This window comes from Pipistrellus hanaki (assembly GCF_964339955.1).
Source record: "Pipistrellus hanaki genome assembly, chromosome: 2".
NCBI lineage: Eukaryota > Metazoa > Chordata > Mammalia > Chiroptera > Vespertilionidae > Pipistrellus > Pipistrellus hanaki.
Window position 1 is genome coordinate 184056722 of NC_140504.1, and position 21872 is coordinate 184078593.

Here is a 21872-nt window from a genome sequence, read left to right on the forward strand (position 1 = left end):
ATCTGTGATAGAAAGGAATGAAAAACTTAACCCAAATTCCTTATCTCAAGATAGGCACTCTTAATTAATTTATAGGGTACATTTTTACCTGGCCAGATATTACTTAATATTTTCTGAATTTTTCCAGAAAATCATTAAATGCCAGATTATTGTGTTTGTTGATCACAATAATTCCATTGAGTAGTGCCCAATAAGCAACTTCAAGTACCTTTGAATTTGGAGGACCATCACTCTCTCAGAGTAATTATGCTGCATCAGGAAAGGCATAATTTGGGGCAAGTGACAATAAATACTATACTAGTAGTGTAGGATTTACATGTGGATTTACCAGATCTCTTATTATTTCTACTGATAGTCAATAGACTATGTTACAGGTAAGTCATTTCCTATGCCAGAAAAGATGGGGCTACAGTCATTTGGTTTGGCTTCTGACTTTATTGGTATCATTAGTATGAACCAGTGCATTGTACTAGAATATGTATCCTTCTAGGAATAAAGACCCAAGTCAAAACAGAAAAATATTTGAACTGTTTAATCAATTCTAAGTTATGGTATACAGTGGTCGGCAAACTCATTAGTCAACAGAGCCAAATATCAACAGTACAATGATTGAAATTTCTTTTGAGAGCCAAATTTTTTTTAAACTTAAACTTCTAATGCCACTTCAAAATAGACTCACCCAGGCCATGGTATTTTATGGAAGAGCCACACTCAAGGGGCCAAAGAACCGAATGTGGCTCGTGAGCAGCAGTTTGCCGACCACGGGTATAGGATATTAAAGAACAAAACTAGTACTTGCTTCCTTTGCTAATGTTCTTTATATCTTTAGAGACCTGTTTATTTAAGATACAGTGTATTTTGAATTTCTTCTAGCTTTTCACATATCTTTTTTTTAATCAATCTTTATTGTTCCACATAATATCTTTAATGTCTCTTAAAATTCTCAATCCTATAGCTTCAAGCACAAATGCCAGCCTGATATCCACTTCATCCACAATTGCCAATATTCCAGCAGCAGCAGTTTCCAGCATCTCAAACCAGGTACAGTGCTATTTTTGATTATCCTATTTGATAGGGTTCATCTAGCTAGCTCCTCCTCTCTTCTTTTCATTGTCAATTTGCCATTCTATAAAACAACCGGCATATGCTGTGGAGAGACCCTTCTCTGGAAGCCCTGAGAACCAGTATCCTGGATGGTTTCTCAGGCCACCATCCAGGTCCTCTCATTTCTCTGCTAAGCCTCTCAATGATATGGTTCTATCTGCTCCCTTTATCTATTGTGTGTGTCTCTACCTGCTACCTTGCCCCTTTTAGAATGTAAGCTCTACTAGGGTAGGGATTTATTTCTTTCTTTTGTTCACTTACATATTTCCAGATTTAAAAAAAAAAATTGCCTGGCACAAAATAAATATTTGTGGAATGAATACTATAATTCCTTTGTGAATTTTTTGTGGTTTGTTCGTTTGTTTTTAATTCTCATTCCAAGGATATTTTTGCAATTATTTATATAGAGAGTGGAAGGGAGGGAGGAAATGGTGAGTAAGAAAGAGAGTAAGAACCGAAACCGGTTTGGCTCAGTGGACAGAGCATCGGCCTATGGACGGAAAGGTCTCAGGTTCGATTCCGGTCAAGGGCACGTACCTTGATTGCAGGCACATCCCCCGTGGGGGTGTGTGCAGGAGGCAGCTGATCGATGATTCTCTCTCATCAATGTTTCTAACTCTCTGTCCCTTTCTCTTCCCTCTCTCAAGAAAACAATAAAATATATTAAATTTAAAAAAAAAAAAAAAAAAAAAAAGAAAGAGAGTAAGAGAGAGAGAGATACACATCGACATGAGAGAGACACATCCATTGGTTGCCTGCCAGGACTGGGGAGCATGCAACCAAGGTACATGCACTTGACCAGGAATTGAACCCAAAACCTTTTGGTCCATAGGCCAATGCTCTATCCACTGAGAAAAACTGGTCAGGGCTGTGATCTGATTTGTATCATTGTTCTGTTAACATTTTATCTTGGATCACTGATAATGTCTTTCAGTGCCTTTATTGTTTATGTTTTTATTTGTTTTTTCTCTGTAGCAATTAATATTGTCAACCATTATATCCATAGATTTTTTTTTTTTTTTTTTTTTTGGCTGCATTTAACATACTGCTATTCTGGTTCATTTTTTTTTATGTTTGTTCCTGCATTTGTTCATCTTTTAATCCACAAATATTTATTGAGTTCCTCCTATAGGGATAAGGTGTACCTGGCACTCTTCAGGGTACATCTCTCTCTCTTCCTCTCTTAGCTTTTTTTTGTATCAGGGACAGTCTGTATTTAGTTTTCCATCCCCAGGAATGTTTAACCACTTTCACAAGTTCACGTTTACTACCTCTGAAATAGAGATTCTAGTCATAACCTTATGGTATCTACAGGCTTTCTGCTTATTAGTGGGCTTTTTTTTTTTAATGCCCTGCTATGTCCTTAAGTTTACCATATCTAAAAACAACCTTTCATTCTTCCATTTTCCTGTCACCTGTTCTCCAACAGTAAGACCACTTTTCTTTAGGACTTCTCAATTCTTGTTAGTGAGACCATTTTTTAATAAACGTAGGCCTAGACCAGTCAACAATATTTCTTCCTCACTTATTCCTAATCCAGCTTTTTCTGGAATTCTTTCTTTTTCCACGTTTTGTCCTCCAGCCCCTTAATCCTGAATTACTGTATTTAACTTTTCATCTCATTTTTTGCCACGTTTGTCCATTTCTAAACAACATCTGATTACTTTTCTCTAACTGTCACTTTTTATCCTAAACCTGCCTGCTCATTATCTGTGTGTTTTTTTGTTGGTTAGAATTTGATAATCACCATTGTCTAAACAATCCAAGTCATATTCCTTAACCAGTCATTCAAGCCTATAGGGATCCTTTCAACCAGGCTGAACATCTCTGGCTTCTTAATGTAATCTTTTCAGAGCCTATTCTTGTATTTATTCCCTCTGCCTACTTATCTCAGTAAACACTCTACTATGATACTTGTCTTCCTCTGTGTTTCACTCATTTGACATATAATTTATTGCTAATTTGTTGCAAATGTGTTTTTTTCTTAGCTCCTGCTAAATTTTTAACTCCCTTGAGTACAGCTAGTATGACTTACTCTCTATAATAATCCATTTTCCCACCTATGCACATCCCCTCCCCCTCACTTAGGGTAGATACTTATATATTCTTTACAAATAATTAGTCTGATCAGTTAGTGTCTTTCTGTTTTTCATCAACTTCAGTATAGATGGAATTTTTTAAGCTGTGTTTTTGAGCTGTACATCATAACCCATTTTTAACAGCTTTATTAAGGTATAATTGACATATAATAAACTTTACAGATTTAAATTGTACAGTTTGATAAGTTTTTACAAGTATGTGCTCGTGACACCACCAAAAGTTCCCTTTGAATATTCTAAAGAAACATTTATTATTTTATTTTTTATATATATATTTATTTATTTCAGAGAGGAAGGGAGAGGGAGAGAGAGATAGAAACAGCAATGATGAGAGAGAATCATTGATCGGCTGCCTCCTGCACACCCCACCCTGGGGATTGAGCCTGCAACCCAGGTATGTGCCCTTGGCAGGAATTGAACCTGGGACCCTTCAGTTCTCAGGCCAACGCTCTATCTACTGAGCCAAACCAGCTAGGACTTAAACATTGATTATTTTAGAAAGAAAGTTTTTAAACTGGGAAACTTTAATGTAGGATTTGTGATCATTTTTGTTTAAGGTCTTCTGTCCTTAGAAGCACTACCATCTAGTGCAGTAGTTCATAAACTTTTTTTTTTAATTGATTTCAGAAAAGAAGGGAGAGGGAGAGAGATAGAAACATCAGTGATAAAAGAAAATCATAGCCCTACACTAGGGATGGAGCCTGAAACCTGGGCATGTGCCCTGACGGGGAATCGAACTGTGACCTGCTGGTTCACACCAGCCAGGCAGTTTATAAACTTTTTTAAAAAGTAGGTCTTACCAAGACCGGTTTGGCTCAATGGATAGAGCATTGGCTTGGGGACTGAAGGGTCCCGGGTTCGATTCCGGTCAAGGGCATGTACCTTGGTTGCGGGCATATCCCCAGTAGGGGGTGTGCAAGTGGCAGCTGATCGATGACTCTCTCTCATCGATGTTTCTAACTCTCTATCTCTTTCCCTTCCTCTCTGTACAAAATCAATAAAATATATTTAAAAAAAAAAAAAAAAAAAAAAGTAGGTCTTGCCGAATCCGGTTTGGCTCAGTGGATAGAGCATCGGCCTGCAGACTGAAAGGTCCCGGGTTCGATTCCGGTCAAGGGCATGTACCTTGGTTGCGGGCATATCCCCAGTAGGGGGTGTGTAAGAGGCAACTGGTCGAGATTCTCTCATCGATGTTTCTAACTCTCTATCTCTCTCCCTTCCTCTCTGTGAAAAATCAATAAAATATATTAAAAAGTAGATCTTTCTTCAAGAATTCCATGCAGATATTTATCTAGAAATTTAATACATAAAATAGGAAGAAAAGAGAGAGAGAGAGCTGTTACATTTAGAAAAAGGGACATTAAGTGTAGAGTGCCTGGGACCTTTCTCTCTCAGCCTTTCTCCGTTCCAGACAGCCATGAGGTATCTCCTCTTGACTCATAGGTTTCCAACAGAATGCATTTTGAAAATCATTTCTTTAAGAATTGATTTAATTGAAGATATAATAAGAAGCCAAATTAATGTGTAAGGAAAATAATTACGAATAAGAAGGGCATGAAATCTTTTTTGTTGAAATTAATGTTTTGCTTTATTTAAAAGTCTTATTTTTTTCTCCCTTAATACCCTTGATTTTTAGGACTATCCCACCTATACTATCCTTGGTCAGAGTCAGTACCAGACCTGCTACCCCAGCTCCAGCTTTGGAGTCACAGGCCAAACTAACAATGATGCTGAGAGTTCCACATTAGCAGCAACCACATACCAGACAGAGAAGCCTAGCGTCATGGTACCTGCGCCTGCAGCACAGAGACTTTCCTCTGGTAAGCACCACAGCTCTAGAAACTTCGGCGTAAGGGCACTTCAATAGGCGATGGTGAAGATTATTTTGTTCTGGTCTAAGCTACTGTTACCATGCTATTAGCTTTCTCTCTCAGGAGTATATGAACATTGAAGCCAGACTGTAACAAGTCATTGGCAGGTTGAATGTAATACCTGATGCTGTAAACAGAAAAGTACCAAGAATGAAAAGACTGCATTTATGACTCCTACTTTATCCCACCCCCCCTTCTATAGCTCTAACATGATTGTCACAGGGAACTTCAGAATCATGGCACATTTTATAAAAGTTGGAGGATTCCAGTTTAGTCTGAATATTTTGGACTTTTGCTAAACTTCAGAGCAGTAGTTCTCAACTTTTTCTGTGTCATGGATCCCTTTAAGATTCTAAGAAAATCTAAAGAAACATGAAAAATTTTATCTACAAATTTAGGTCTGTGCATTTAGCTTTGAAATGTTTCACTGGATTATGGTGTCCAGGTTAAAAACAAACAAACCCTGACACATTCAATAAACATATGCACACACTTTAAAAAACATAAATATTTTTATTTATTTCAGAGAAGAAGAGAAACATCAGTGATGAGAGAGAATCATTGATTGGCTGCCTCCTACACACCCTCTACCAGGGATTGAGCCCGCAAAGCAGGCATGTGTCTGAGCAGGAATTTAACCATAATCTCTTGGTTCATAGGTTGACTCTCAACCGTTGAGCCACACTGGTTGGGCCATACTTTTTATTCATCACTATTTTTCATGAAAATTTGATGATAGTGATAGTTGTCTTCCTCTGTATTTCACTCAAAGTTTGCTGTCATATATCACCTGAGGAAGGACTGTTTATTGTTATTAGCTCTCATGCATTTTAAAAAAAATAGTGCTCTATATCAACTAAAGTAGTTTTCTGTGTGCCTTTACCAGTCTTCTAAGTAATGGATATACAGATGGTCACTTCAAAATTATGTAACTTTGAAATTATTACATGTAATGATAGTTTTGATTTTGTTTCTCTAAATCTCTTTGTTCTTCATAACAATTTTAACTTTTGAATAATGGAGGATTTCAAACAGACAAGACGTCAGAGTAGTATAGTGAACCCTTATGTATCCAACATCCATCTTCAACAATAACAGCTCATAGGAAAACTTTTTTTCAACTATACTTCATCCAATTTCCTCTCCAAATTCTAGACATTATTCTAAAAGATAAATGCTCAACATGACCACAATTTCATTATCCCATCTAAAATAATTCAACAATAATTTCTTAATATCATAAAGTACCAAGAGGTATTCTTCTGGTTTTCTCATAAATATTATTTTCTCATAAATATGTTTTTCTTTTTACAGTTTGTTTAAATTAGGATCCAAGTAAGATCCATACATTGTGATTGGAAGATACATATTTTCTCTCTTTAAATCTATAAATTCCTTCATCTCTTTTTTTATTCCCCTGTGTACTTTATTTGTTCAAGAAACTATTGCTTATCCCATAGCATTTCCCTCAGTTGTGTTGATTATAGCCTTACTAGAGGCCCCGGTGCACAAAATTTGTGCATGGGGCGGGGGGTGGAAGGGGTGTCCCTCAGCCCAGCCTGCACCCTCTCCAATCTGGGACCCCTCGGGGGATGTCCGACTGCCAGACATGCCTCTCGTAATCCAGGACTGCTGACTCCCAACCACTCACCTGCCTGCCTGCCTGATTGCCTCTAAAAGCTTCTGCCTGCCAGCCTAATCATTCCCTAACCACTCCCCTGCCAGCCTGATTGATGCCTGACTGCTCCCCTGCTGGCCCAATTGCCCCCAACTTCCCTTCTCTTTGGCCCAGTGGCCCCTAACTGCCCTTCCCTGCCAGCCTGGTTGCTCCTAACTGCCCTACCCTGCCGGTCATCTTGTACAAGGGTGTGACAGTCAATTTGCATATTGCCTCTTTTTTTATATAGGATAGGGTAGTTTAACATGTCCTGCTGCCTTGTGTATGTTATTGTACATTAGCAAATGGATCTAAAGCAGTCTTTTTCAACTAGAGGCAATATTGAGCTATGTGCCTCCCTCCTCTCCCTTTGACATTTGACAACATTTTTGGTTGTCACACTGTGTGAGGTGCTGCTGGCAGCTAGAGTGTAGAGGCCAAGGATGCTGCTTAACCAGACATCCTACAATGCAGAAGACAGCACACTCACGACAAAAATTAATCTGGCCCAAAATGTTAATTGTGCCAAGTTGAGAATCTCTGATCTAGAAGCTTGATCAGATTCAGATTCTATTTTTTCTTTTTTATGAAAAACAACTTTATAGATGTGTTCTTTCATTGGAATGCAGGTGTATAAATTCTAGTCATAACTCTCTTTATGGATTAAGAGCTATTGATGTTCAGTACCCAGTTCTGCATTCCCAAATTACTTCAAGTTTGGTTTTTCATGCTTTATCTCTGCAATATGATTCTTAAGAATAAAAAACTGCTGACCCTCTTCCCGCTCTGTAACTACGAGTAATAAACTTCTTGTTTTTCCTTCTCAGGAGACCCTTCTACAAGCCCATCTTTGTCCCAAACTACACCAAGTAAAGATGCTGACGACCAGTCCAGGAAAAACATGACTGGAAAGAACCGGGGCAAGAGGAAGGCTGATGCTAGCTCTTCCCAGGACAGTGAATTGGAAGTATGGGAAGAAACTCCTTTGAGTTACCCACTTTATTTTTTTCTTCATTTCTTAAGTTTATTTTATATATATGTGTATATATATCTGAAACTCATGGAATAATATGGTTCTGTGTTGTCTTCCCTTTAATTCCTGGGCAGGAGAAACTGAGTTGGCCAAGTGATAAGAGAAATGTAAAAACACATTTGTCTATGCCCATAACTTTCCATATTATTTCAGATGCTTTTACCAAAAGCACCAAAAAAGCTTTTGTGAATTTAAGTAATCGGGTAACTCCTTAAGGGAAAGAACCAACTATTCTCTGTATTCCAGAGGAGAACAGCACAGTATCTTCAGAAAGCAGAGGGTGTCACGAGTAATGTCATACTGTTCGCCATTCAAAAACCTCCAAGTGAAATGAGAAGACTAGAATGCTTTAGACAGAGTTTCTGGGAAGCATGCAACCTCCCAGAAACTTTGTCTAATGATGACTTTATTAATGAGATTTACCCTTATTTACTCTGTGGTTAAACACTATAAGAATTTACTAGGGGAATACATTTGGCTTTATTATTATAAAAAGACTAGAAAGTCATACAAACTAATAAGAGTGAAGTTTTGATTTTCAGTTTTTCTATAATATAATTATTTAATAAAGGGAAAAGCTATATTTAAAAATGAGTCCAGCCGAAACTGGTTTGGCTCAGTGGATAGAGCGTCGGCCTGCGGATTGATAGGTCCCAGGTTCGATTCCAGTCAAGGGCATTTACCTTGGCTGCGGGCACATCCCCAGTAGGCACATCCCCTAAAAAAAAAAAAAAAAAAAAAAAAAAAATCAATAAAATACATATTTTTTAAATAAAAATAAATAAAAAAATAAAAGAGTAGTCCTTCCTTCACCTGGTTGTTGGCACCCGGGACCCAGGTTTCCCTCAAAACCCTGGCTTTGACTGGAAGGACAGAATAACATCCGGAAGGACATCTGTTCTAATTACCATATTACACTTTTTTTTTTTTTAATATATTTTATTGATTTTTTTACAGAGAGGAAGAGGGAGGGATAGAGAGCTAGAAACATTGATGAAAGAGATACATCGAACAGCTGCCTTCTGCACACCCCCTACGGGGGATGTGCCCGCAACCAATGTACATGCCCTTGACCGGAATCGAACCTGGGACCTTTTAGTCTGCAGGCCGACGCTCTATCCACTGAGCCAAACCTGTTTCGGCCATATTACGCTTTTATTATTATAGATTATATACAAATATTTTCTCCCATTCTGTGGGTTGTCTTTTTACTCTCTTGATGGTATTAGAGTAATGCTGGCTTCATAGAGTGAGTTAAGAAATGTTCCCTCTTCTTCAACTTTTTGGAATAGCTTAAGACATCTTTAAATGTTTGGTAAAATTGCTGAAACTGGTTTGGCTCAGTGGTAGAGCGTCGGTCTATGGACTGAAGGGTCCCAGGTTCGATTCCGGTCAAGGACATGTACCTTGGTTGCGGGCACATCCCTGGTGGGGGGTGTGCAGGAGGCAGCTGGTCGATGTTTCTCTCTCATCGACGTTTCTATCTCTCCATTTCTCTCCCTTCCTCTCTGTAAAATATCAATAAAATATATTAAAAATAAATAAATAAATAAATGTTTGGTAAAATTTACCAGGCTAGCCATCTTATCCTAGGCTTTTCTTCCTTGGGATGTTTTTGATTACTGATCCAACCACTTTACCAGTTAAAGGTCTATTCAGGTTTCTATTTCTTCTTGAGTCATTTGGTACTTTGTGTTTGTTTTTTTTGAAATTTGTTCATTTCATCTAAATTATTTGTTGGTGTACAGCTGTTTATAGTGTTCTCTTATAATCCTTTCTATTTCTAAAGTCTAAAATTAGTAAAAATGTTCATTTCTGATTTTAGTCATTTGAGTTTTCTTTTTCTTAATCTAGCTAAAAGTTGTCAATTTTATAGATTTTTAAAAATATATATTTTATTGGGTTTTTTTTACAGAGAAGAAGGGAGAGGGATAGAGAGTTAGAAACATCGGTGAGAGAGAAGCATTGATTAGCTGCCTGCTGCACACTCCCTGCTGGGAGCATGCCCGCAACCAAGAATTGAACCTGGGACCATTCAGTCCACAGGCTGACTCTCTATCCATTGCGCTGGACTGGTTAGGGCTAGATTTTTTTTTACAATATATTTTTATTGATTTCAGAGAGGGAGGGAGAGAGAAACATCAATGATGAGAGGGAATCATTGATTGGCTGCCTCATGCATGTCCCCACTTAAGAGTTCAAGCCTGCAACCCAGGCATGTGCCCTTGACCAGAATTGAACCTGGGACCCTTCAGTCCGTAGGCTGACGCTCTATCCACTGAGCCAAACCAGCTAGGGCTTACAGATGTTTTTAAAGAACCGACTTTGGGGGGGGGGGGGGGGATAAAAAAAATTAAAGAAAAAAGAAAAAAGAACCGACTTTTAGTTTTGTTGATTTTCCTTGATTATTTTTCTATTCTATGCTTTATTTATCTCCATTCTGACTTTTATTATTTCCTTCCTTCTGGTTTTTTCTAGATTTTTAAGTTGTACAGTTAGGTTATTAATTGAGATCTTTTTTAAGTTATGCATTTACAGCTGTATATCTCTTTCTTAGCACTGCTTTTGCTGCATACTACAAATTTTTATTTTCATTCATCTCAAGGTATTTTCTAATTTCACTTGGGATTTCTTCTTTCATTCTTGGTTATTTAAAATTGTGGTGTTTAGTTTTCACGTATTTGTGAATTTTCCAGCTTTCCATTAATTTTTTACTTTATCCCATTGTGATTCGAAAAGATGTTCACTCATTATTTTTCATATTTTCCTCCCTCAGCGGGTATTTCTGTGGGACTTGGATGAAACCATCATCATCTTTCATTCCCTTCTTACTGGATCCTATGCCCAGAAGTATGGAAAGGTAATTTGTGTCTTTCTTCCTTTGTTGTAACCGTCCCTTTTCTGCTATAAGAGCAGGTAACCAAAATCACTTTCCCTGCTACCTCCACCTTACCCTGTTAGCCTTTTCATGTTAAATTTCACCTAGTGGCTTTTACCAAGCAGGCTACATGGTCAGGAGGAGATGATAATAAAGCTCGACACTAGACCTGAGGTAAATGGTGAAAGCGGAAGTTCTTTGAGAATGGTATTTTGTATAGATCAAATATTGGAATGATGCTCAAAACAGAGTGGTGTCTCAGGATTATATATTCCAAAGACCAATCTATTATCCCTTAAGTCACTTTTAACAACCTAAACTGGACATTTTATTTACCTGGTTCAAATTACAGATAAAATATAAAGTATCTTTCTAAAAGAGATTACATACCTTCTTAGATTAAATATACCAAGCAGAATTTAATTTGTTTTGTCATTAGTCTAAACATCAGTTTTAATACAGGAATGAACTGTTTTTGAGCTATTGCATATATATTTCTACACTAAACTACCTCCAGGCACCTATTTTCCTGTATTATGAATACATTTTATAAAAATATATGCCTCCTTTGCTCTCTTACTATTCCCATATATTCCTTATGGTCACAAATGTTTGTTAGGAGTAATTTCCACAGACATTCAGTATATAGACTGGCAAGCTCCTATGCTAAATAACTAGCCTGTTATAAAGTAAATAAGTAAATAAAATAAGAGCATACAGCCTTTAAATGAAGACCTGGTTGTTCATTTTAAAACTAAGTGCATTGGGGGTGAGGATGAGGATAAGCTAAGTGCATTGCTTTTCCTGCAAATATTATGACTCTTCCATCTTTGTTTACTTATTTCCTGGTTGTTGAGAATGTCAGATAGCTGATTTCTGGTGTTATACTCTGTGTGTGCATATAGGGAAGATAATGGGTGTTACAAAATTAATATTTTAGTAATAGAGTTTCTCCTGAAACAGAATTTTCCCCCCCAAAAAATTCAGGTGTTATGTGTTTTTAAAATATTTTTATTGAGTTTTAGAGAGCGATGAAAGGAGAGGGAGAGAGAAACATTGATGTGAGAGCAACACATAGATTGGCTACCTCTTGAACGTCCCCTACAGGGCATTGAGTTTGCCAACTGGGCATATGCCCTGACCAGGAATCAAACTATCAACCTTATGGTGCAGGGGACGACGCCCAACCAACTGAGCCACACTGGCCAGGGCAGGGTTGTTGTTTTTAAGTGGTTTTGGTCTTCTAGAAACTAAAGTCCTAAAATTTTTAACTTTTCACAATTCCAGATTCTTATTACTGAATGAAATTGCACCAGTAATCGTTGGAAGTACTATTGTGGGTCTGTGTTGTGTTGGCCTTGACCCAAATAATTTTTAAATATTTTAAGAGCCGGGACCGGTTTGGCTCAATGGATAGAGCGTCGGCTTGGGGACTGAAAGGTCCCGGGTTCGATTCCGGTCAAGGGCATGTACCTTGGTTGCGGGCATATCCCCAGTAGGGGGTGTGCAAGAGGCAGCTGATCGATGTCTCTCTCTCATCGATGTTTCTGACTCTCTATCTCTCTCCTTTCCTTTCTGTACAAAATCAATAAAATATATTTAAAAAAAAAAAAATATTTTAAGAGTCAGAACCAGTGCCGTGAGTACCAAGTCAAGCAATTTTTCCTTATTGTATTCCAGGATCCAACAGTAGTGATTGGCTCAGGTTTAACTATGGAAGAAATGATTTTTGAAGTGGCTGATACACACCTATTTTTCAATGACTTGGAGGTAAGCATTTTAAATTGTTTCTGTGCTTTAATGAAACGTTTTGTTCAGTAACTATTTAGTGTTTACTTAGTTAGAGGATATGTGGTTAGGGTGGGTATGGAGAGGCTGGTTACTTAGATCTATATAGTCTTGTAGAAATAGTGGCTTGGCTAAGTCATCACAATCTTGGTTCTGGCCCTCAATTTTATTGGCTCAAAAATTTGATTGTTTTTCTGGAAGTGATCCAGCTCTGTTTTGCCAACCCATTAGGCAAATCACTGATACCAAAATTTCAATTTATTCATATATATTAAATAATACATAAGGTGGTTTTGATTTTTTTGTGTGCTTTTTTTAGTATATATTTTTATTGACTTCAGAGAAGAAGGGAGAGATAGAAACATCAATGATGAGAGAAAATCATTGATCAACCACCTCCCACTCATTTCCTACTCGGGGATCGAGTCCACAACCATGTGCCCTGACCGGGAATTGAACCCTGGCATACTGGTTCATAGGTCGACATTCAACCACTGAGCCACACCACCTAGGCGATTATTTGTGGTCTTAAGTATATTTGACTATTCTTCAGTTTTACCTTCTTAAAAGAATCTCTAGATTTGTCAGATCTACAAGTAACTGCTGTAACTTATTTTATTTTATGAATGCTGATTTTCCATGGGTTAGCCTGGACATCCTGAGTCACTGTATAGTTAAGTGCAAGGAAAACCTGAGAGCTTCTTGGTGAATTTTTTGGCTTTGACATTTTAGTTAGCCTTTGAGGTAAACATGGTTTAGAGGAAAGAACACAGAACTGGGAGTCAGAAGACTGGAGTGTGAGTCCCAAGTTAGGAAAGTTATCTTCCCACTTTTGGGCCTCAGTGAAGCAGGTATTCTACACAAGAAACCAGTAACAGTTGTTTATCTGGGGAGGAGGATGCATTGCTGGGCACGGAAGTAGGAAGGAGCAGATTATATACTTTTGAATTTTGAATTATATACCAAATGTACACCTAGTTTTAAAAATAGCGAAACTGTTAAAGTAAAATAAGATAGCATTTTATAAACATGAAATAATTCTATTCCTTTTAAAATATAACCCAGTTCTACTTAACAGACAATTCTCCAACAAATTAAATTGATAAGGCTCTAACTCTAAAACTTTAGTCTGAGCTCCACGGTGCTTTAATCTTTCCTCAACTTCACATGTTGATAAGTTAGGACATCAGAGTTATTCAGCAAACATTTGTTGAAAACCTATTATCTGCCAGTAATTATTGCCAAATTGTATTTGTAATGATTTTCTAGACATAGTCCTCACTCAGGACTGAAAGTTCTGTGAAGAATTTGACCTGAATGTGTTCCTGCCCCTGAGGTCAGTGGTTCTCAACTTTAGGGGGCATAAGAATCACCTGGGGACCTTGTTAAAAATGAAGATTCTAGGACTTCACTCCCAGAGATTCTATTCAAGTCATTCTGGGGTGGACCCAAGAATACGCATTTTTTAAAAACTTCCCCAGAGGATTCTGATGCAGATGGACATTACAGTACCGCCCTAGGTGATGTCAGAGGAGTAAACCTGTGAGAGTTAGGCAGTGGGTGGCACTTTATCTCAGTACTAATGTGGGTTTGGTGGAAAGAACCTTGGGTCTGAATTAGAAGGCTCTTTCTAGTTTCTTTCCACCACTCACTTGGGTAAATCATTTTACCTCACTTTGATAACATGAGGAGGAGTTGACTTAGACAAACTCTTCTGTGAACCAGGGTTGAATTTATAAATTTCTGTTTCAGTCACTTTAAGTTGAGATACTACACTCTACCAACCTCTGTTTCTTCTGCAAGAACTTATTGGGTACATGCTGCCTAAGGGCACTGGACTAGACAGAGGAGTACAAAGGAGATAGAAGATAGGGGTCGTGTTGTAAGAGGCCCACAGTGTAATAGAACTTTCAACCTAGTATAGACCATGGACACACCTGACAATGTGAGGGAGTTTGTGCTCAGACCTAGGAGCTGTTGGAAAAATGAACGATTGAGATAAGAGTATAAGTGAGGGCTGGGTTGGTTAAGGTTTCATGAAGACTGTGCTCTGTGAATGAGGCCTTGAAAGAAGATGGCCAGCAAGGGGGGTGAGAGTGATCCTCCAAGAGAGGCCATCAGGTACTTCATCATTCCAGCCTTGTTCGTGGTGTTTTTACAATATGTCATGTCGGTACTAGACTTCTACTGGCCGGACTGAAATAGCGTATGGTCTTGTCTTTTAACAGGAGTGTGACCAGGTGCATGTGGAAGATGTGGCTTCTGATGACAATGGCCAAGACTTAAGGTGATAAAAACAATGATGCCTTAAATATCTGTACAGCATAAGACATAATCTAGGCTTAGAGGAAAACAAAGAAAATCATTCTTTTCCTCCACTACACTTGCTTTATTGCAATATTTGCTTTATTATGGTGGTCTGGAACCAAACCCATAATATCTCCAAGGTACACCCATATCAGTTATCTATTGTATAACAAATTATCCCAAACTTAATACCCTAAAATAATTAACATTTACCATCTCATGGAAACTTGTAAGTGACTTAGCTAGGTAGTTCCGAATTAGGGTCTCTTAGAATGATATCAAGACATTGGCTGGAGCTAAATTCATCTGAAGGTTTTATTAGAAGGGAGACTTGATTTCAGCCTCTTGCCTGTGGCTGGTAACAGGCGGCCTCAGTTTCTCACTGAGTGCTTCTGCATCGGGTAGCTTGAGTATTCTCAAGTGACAGCTGGCTTCTTTCAGAGCAAGTGCTCCAGGAGATAGTGAGAGAAGTCTAGTCTATGAAGTCTGTTTACATTCAAATACATTACATACCCAAAGGAGCAGAATTAGAGGAGAGGAGCATTGAAGAATCTGTGGACATAATTTAAAGTGAACTATGAGCTGAATAAACTAGCCAACAGGTCACTGAAAGAGAGCATCCCCATTATCTTACTATTTTTAAAAATATATTTTATTGATTTTTTACAGAGAGGAAGAGAGAGGGATAGAGAATTAGAAACATCGGATGAGAGAGAAACATCAATCAGCTGCCTCCTGCACACCCCTAACTGGGGATGTGCCCGCAACCAAGGTACATGCCCTTGACCAGAATCGAACCTGGCACCCTTGAGTTCGCAGGCCGACACTCTGTCCGCTGAACCAAACCAGTTAGGGCCTATTATCTTACTATTACTAATATTTTGTGTTATTACCTTCCATTATTTTATATATTTTTTAATTATTTTTTCATAAAGGAATATAAGACTATTAACCACTGTTTACCAGTATTTACATTAAAGTAAACAATATACAGTTAGTATCATTCTGTTTACTACAAAGCTATTATTTTCCCTGGCTTTTGTTGAACCAGTACCCCAAATACTGAGACTGAGTTGTAAGGAATGAGTTGGAGTAAAGAGAAAACATGCAGATCAAGAGTTTAGATTACAAAAAGTTTGTTCGCTCATTTATTCCAGCAGGTCCTAACATCTCTAATAATCTGATTAGGTATCCATGAATAAAGTTTTACACATTCCATGACCCTAATTTTTTAGTCAATATAGCACAGGATTTCAACTTCTTGTAAAAGGAATGTTTTATGAGGTAAAACCTTTAAATAAGTGTTGCTTACCTAGTTAAAAAACATCAGGGTTTGCCTACTTTTCTCATTTGAGTCAGGAGGTTATTGGTAGTGATAAAATTTTCCTTTCAGGGGTTTTGCAAATAAACTTGCAATTACGGTGGTAGCTGTGGATTCTGATATGGCTGCTTTAAATTATTCAATTTAAACTACTTAAATTATATTTAAATTGCCCAGTTAATTACAAAATTATCTAATTTCAAAGATTAAAAGCTTCAGGAAAAACTTTAATTTAACTTCAAATAATTTTTCTTAGGTTGCTGAAAATGATGGCAGCTCAGAAACATGAGTTTATCTATAATTATAAAATGCTGTTTTGTTTTGGTAAAAAAAAAAAAAAAAAAAAAATTATATATTTACACACCTACCTCCCTCCCCCCAGTAAACAAAAAACCCACAATAATCCTTAGGCATATATGAGTTAAACAAATTCTGACTGAGTAACAACTATGGAGATTTCCCCCAACATTTAGAAAAGCTTCTCAAATGCATAGGAAAAAATGCACCATGGTATCAAATGTTCTTTTCTGATAAAGGAAGCAACTATAGAAAGCTTTTGTTCAAAGTACCAGTGCTATAGATGCAACACCCCCCAACAACTCTGCAGCACTACTTCAAAACAATCAAACTTGATTTTTATTAGAACATGGTTTTCTTTCTTCACACTAATAAATCAAAAAAACCAAGAACCAGATTTTATATGTATGTATAAATATACTAGAGACGTTGTGCACATATTCGTGCATCGGTGGGGCCCCTGGGCCTGGCCTGTGCCCTCTCGCAATCCGGGACCTCTCAGGGGATGTCGGACTGATGGTTTTGGCCCAATCCCCGCAGGCCAGGCCAATGGACCCCACCAGTGCACGAATCCGTGTGCCGGGCCTCTAGTATGCATAAGATCTTTGGTTAATAATCCTTCCCGGTCTCCCTCTTCCTCCTCCAATTCCTCTGAGATTCATCAGTCTGTTCCATGTTTCCATGCCTGTGTGTTGAGCATCTGCCCCCTGGTGGTCAGTGTGCATCATGCTAATGGTTGCTTACGCTTTTATATATATATATAAAGCAGTGGAAACAAATATTGGGATTCGCCTTTTGGATAAGAATGCCAAGTTAGTCTTTCTTCATAGAAAGCAATTACAATTTGAGGACACTTCATATTTACCTCCTTTGCCAGCACCAAATCAGCCTCATCTTAATCTTTCCATTTCATGAGAAACAGTAATTCTCCACTGCTGTCGGTGGCACCGATTATTTGTTCAGGATCAAGACCTCTGGCAAAGCCTCTTGGTTTATCAGCAGCATCTCTTTTCTTCTTTGATTTGCTATCATTAGATTCACTGTCAGACAAAATCTTTCTTTTTATACCATCTTTTTCTTTACCAGCTTTTTGAGAATTAAGAAATGCTTCAGTTAACTCGACAATCTAAATTTTCTTCAGGTTCCCAAGTATTATCAGCATCTGTGAATCCTTTCCACTTCAGGAAATCCTCCACTCTCCCATTCACTACAGTCGGTCCAATCCTTTTTCCACTACAAATTCTTCAGGCTCTACCTCTTCAACTTTTTTACTCTTTCCATTCTATTTCCCATTTTTTGCAATGTAGTTTTATTGGAGGCCATTTTTTATTGCAGACTCAAAGAGCTATTACTCACCACCTTCATGCAGCTCTGTATTCCATATTTCTAGCATCTCCGGCCCTGCATGCCTTCAGCTCCCTATTTTTTAATATTTTTATTGATTTCAGAGAGGCAGGATGAGGGAGGGAGAAAGAAACATCAATGATGAGAGAGAATCATTGATCGGCTGCCTCCTTCACACCCCCTACTGGGGATCAAGCTCGCAACCTGGGCATGTGCCCTTGATCAAACTCGAACTCGGGACCCTTTAGTCCTCAAGCTGATGCTCTACCCACTGAGCAAACCAGTTAGGGCCCATTATTTTTTTTTACTTTTTTTCTTTACATACTTGCAATCATTTTGTATATACATACATAAAATATTCATATTCTGGATTTATTTTACTGTAAGATATTCTGTCATTAATGAAAGGATGCTTCATTTCAAGCCAACGTCTGCAGGATGCTGGTGCTTGAATTGTTCCTACTTCTCTTTCCCTATTCTTCATCCTTTTTTTGATAGATCTAATAGGGGTGATATAGAGGAATAGTGAAAGATAGACTCTGGCACATAGAGATTAAGGAAAAGATTCTCAAAGCCCTTGGTCTTGGTGTCGGGTGCTAGGAATAGGGACAGAGAATCCCAGGTGGCATTCATCCAAAAACCCATGCAGTGTGGATTTTAATTTTCATTATCCTCTCTCTCTGCAGCAACTATAGTTTCTCAACAGATGGCTTCAGTGGCTCAGGAGGCAGTGGCAGCCATGGTTCCTCTGTGGGTGTACAGGGAGGTGTGGACTGGATGAGAAAACTGGCTTTTCGTTACCGAAAAGTGAGAGAAATCTATGATAAGCATAAAAGCAACGTGGCTGGTAAGTGTCATACAATCAGTCTGATTTGCTGCTTGCTTCTCCAGGGATTCCTTAGAACTCCCTGACAACTGCTTATGAATTTGTAACATTTTAATTCTGTATTTTAAAACCTGGAGGTTTGATTAAAACCCTTTGAGTAGGAAGCTCTACATTTCTGATGGACTTCTCTTAGCATACGTTTTCAAAACTCTCTTGTTCATTCTAGACAAGTGCCTTTTTATAAGAAATATGTTCCAAATTTGACAAAGTATTTTATTCTGGAGTCAAAACTACTGTCAGTAGTGGTTAATAGGTTGCCTTATTGTTTTTTTACTAATATATGAGGACAAGTCATATATAACAAGTCACAGGGTGGTTTATAGTGGATGGAAAACTAGGTCCAGAAGTATAGGGTGGCAGTGTCCATGTGTTGTGATTTGAAGGACTTTGGAAATTTTTTCTACCTAGAAATATCTCATGTCAGGCGCCACCAGGCCTGAATTCTATTGTTTGGGATTAATTAATTAATGATAGATTGTCCAGATTAGAAGAGGCATTAGATATCTATTGAGAAAATTGATGTCCATCTTGAAAGTAACAAGGGCAGATACCATAGCAAGTTAATTACCTACCACAGCTAGAATCCACATCCCTAAATTATTGGTCCACTTTACATTCATGCGGTTCTTTTTATAGTGATATATCTTATGAGAAAATATAAAAATTGTAAGCCATCACCCTCAAACTTCTACACACACATAAATGTTGCATGTAGTTTCAAGGATTTCCTACACTGCTTGTAGGTATATTACCCCAGGTCAAGAGAACCCTCCTACAATACCATGCTACCACTTCCTGGGATACAGGAAGTAAAAATAGGACTTTAAAAATCAATTTAGTTCATTTCTGTTATAGCCTTCCATCTAGGCTTTAGGAGTCAAATTTAAGTGTCTGGTTTTTTTATTTTTGCCTAGTGAATGCCTGGACCTAGTTTTCTGCCGAAAGTAATATAACCCTCTATAAGAATATCCACCTGTATTTTGTAAAATTTTTGAATTGTCAAAGTGCAACATCATATTACTATTTAAGACATGCTAGTATGATTATGTTTATATCATGCATGCCATAGAGGTATTGGTTTTGTTTTATTAGAAACATTGAGAGTCATCTAATTCTAGTCTTGCATTGTGAAACCATCAATCTGAAAACAAATTATACACAGTTCTAGTCCTCATAGAAATGCCTTCTATTTTTGTAGAATATTGGTAATAGATTACGGGATTTCTCTTCACTATAGAAAATAATTCAGGGCCATATTTATTATTTGAATATTATAACTCAAGTGTCTGATAACATGCTCTCATCAGATGAATGCTGTTTTGTTATGCTTAATTATCTGATCTTAAACAGTGTCTTGGTCTCTTACTAGCTGGAGTTGTTTTAGAAGTAAATACAATACAAGTAAATGACATTCATAGAGTTGGTCATTCAACCTGGAATCTCAGGTTGATGTATTCTGAAAGGGGTAAAAGGAAAGCACAGTCACCATGAGAGCAGTGTATGGTAGTTGAAAGACTTTTGAGACCAAAAGCGACTTTTTTAAAAATATATTTTTATTGATTTCAGAGAGGAAAGCAGAGGGGGAGAGAGAGAGAAACATCAGTGATGAGAGAGAATCATTGATTGGCTGCCTCCTGCATGTCCCCTACTGGGAATTGAGCCCGCAACCCAGGCATGTGCTCTTGACCAGAATCGAACCTGGGACCCTTCAGTCCACAGGACAATGCTCTATCCACTAAGCCAAACCAGCTAGGGCGCCACTAACTTTCTGTTTAATCTTAGCCCTTTCCTCCCTGGGTTCTGCTTTCTTGAGAAAGAGGTTGGAATGGTGCAGACCCTTCTTTTAGCTCTAACACTTACTTTTCCCCTTTGGTTCTTGAGCCCATGTCTGAATCAGTGCTACTAAGGGAATGGTCCACCACTCTGCAGATTGTGCTGCTGATTCATGATGAAAGAGCTGTGTCAGAATCTAATCATGTTTCCTCAGCTGATTTTGTTGTGCCCGGTAGCAAACATTCTGATGAAGAAAGTGAAAGTGAAAAAGACATTTTGAGCAGACTGCTCTAGGGTTTTACTAAGAAGAGAATTGTATTCATTCAGTAGAAATTTCAATGACACCCTATTTCTCAATTGAATTATAGAACTTGTTTCATCAATATCAGCAAGGATATGTTGTCAAACGATAAATGTGTCTGCTTTTATTCCAAAAGGCCTTCTAAGTCCCCAGAGAAAGGAAGCACTGCAGAGACTAAGAGCAGAAATTGAAGTTTTAACAGATTCCTGGTTAGGTACTGCATTAAAGTCCTTACTTCTCATCAAGTCCAGGTATGAAAATGGTTCTTTCACTTCTCATCCTGTCAGAGACACACTCCCCTACACCAGTTTAGGACAAGCAATTCCCAAAATAGGATGTGGGGTGGGAAGAGGGGAGTTTAAATGAAACAAGGAAGTAGGTAGTAGGTTAGGTGGGAGGCAGGGCCATTTTTATACTAATAACACACCTTAGGTTTTTAAGAAAATATATATGAAAGCCTTTTTTCTGTTCTTTCTTTTTTTAATATGTTTTTTTATTGATTTGAGAGAAAGAGAGAGAAACATTGATTGGCTGCTCCTGAATGCCCTCACTGGGGATCCAGCCAGCAACCCAGGCCTGTGCCCTGACCAGGAATCAAACTGGTGACCTCTTGGTGCATGAGACAATACTCAATCAACTAAGCAACACCAGCCAGGGCTTTCCCTTACTTTTTCCTCACAAAATTAAAACTCAGTAAATCATAATCTCCAGCCCAGGAGATGGGCTGGTGACATCAAGGGATACATATAGGAGACATATCTCAAATATCCTAAGTACAGGAAGCTTCAAAGAAATGTACCAAAACTTAGGAAGGCAGGATTCAAAAGAAAAGGATACATTAAGCAGATTAAGGATATTTCAGTTTAAAGCTTATAATGAGAAATAAATACAGTCATAATTGTACCTAAATCTCTTACTGATTTCTTCCTCAAATCAGGAATTCCAGGTCTATAACCTAATAGAGCAAACATTAAAATTGACACAGATTATTAGTGAAGTTTATAAAGGACCTGTGAAATTAATGTGTATTCTGGTGCTTTGTTGCTATTATACAAAGAACAGAGAAGACAAATCATATCTCATTAAGAGCTGGTTGCATTTGGATGAAATAGCACTGTAACTGAAAGTATGTCATTTGTTTCCTAGAGAGTAGTATCAATGACATGGGTTGGTGGTAATTGCTAACAAGTGCAGTGAGCGAATTATCAGAGGG

At 37.9% G+C, this 21872-nt stretch overlaps 1 protein-coding gene and 1 pseudogene across 6 annotated transcripts in view; one reads left to right on the top strand and one right to left on the bottom strand.

Moving 5' to 3' along the window:
- Window positions 1–21872, top strand: part of EYA3 (EYA transcriptional coactivator and phosphatase 3) — a 96362-nt gene that overhangs the window by 65544 nt on the left and 8946 nt on the right. For all 5 annotated transcript variants that reach the window (XM_084874967.1, XM_084874969.1, XM_084874968.1 and 2 more), the window contains 8 exons: window positions 956–1041; window positions 4840–5023; window positions 7559–7698; window positions 10541–10624; window positions 12323–12412; window positions 14659–14717; window positions 18386–18546; window positions 20796–20910. In XM_084874967.1, the coding sequence (XP_084731093.1) occupies window positions 956–1041; window positions 4840–5023; window positions 7559–7698; window positions 10541–10624; window positions 12323–12412; window positions 14659–14717; window positions 18386–18546; window positions 20796–20910 (919 nt within the window). The remainder of the gene's footprint in view (window positions 1–955; window positions 1042–4839; window positions 5024–7558; window positions 7699–10540; window positions 10625–12322; window positions 12413–14658; window positions 14718–18385; window positions 18547–20795; window positions 20911–21872) is intronic.
- On the bottom strand, window positions 16936–18111 carry LOC311617472 (chromobox protein homolog 3-like; annotated as a pseudogene). Its single transcript has 2 exons — window positions 17474–18111; window positions 16936–17441 (listed from the first exon to the last, which is right to left on the bottom strand). The product of its transcript is annotated as a chromobox protein homolog 3-like (transcript).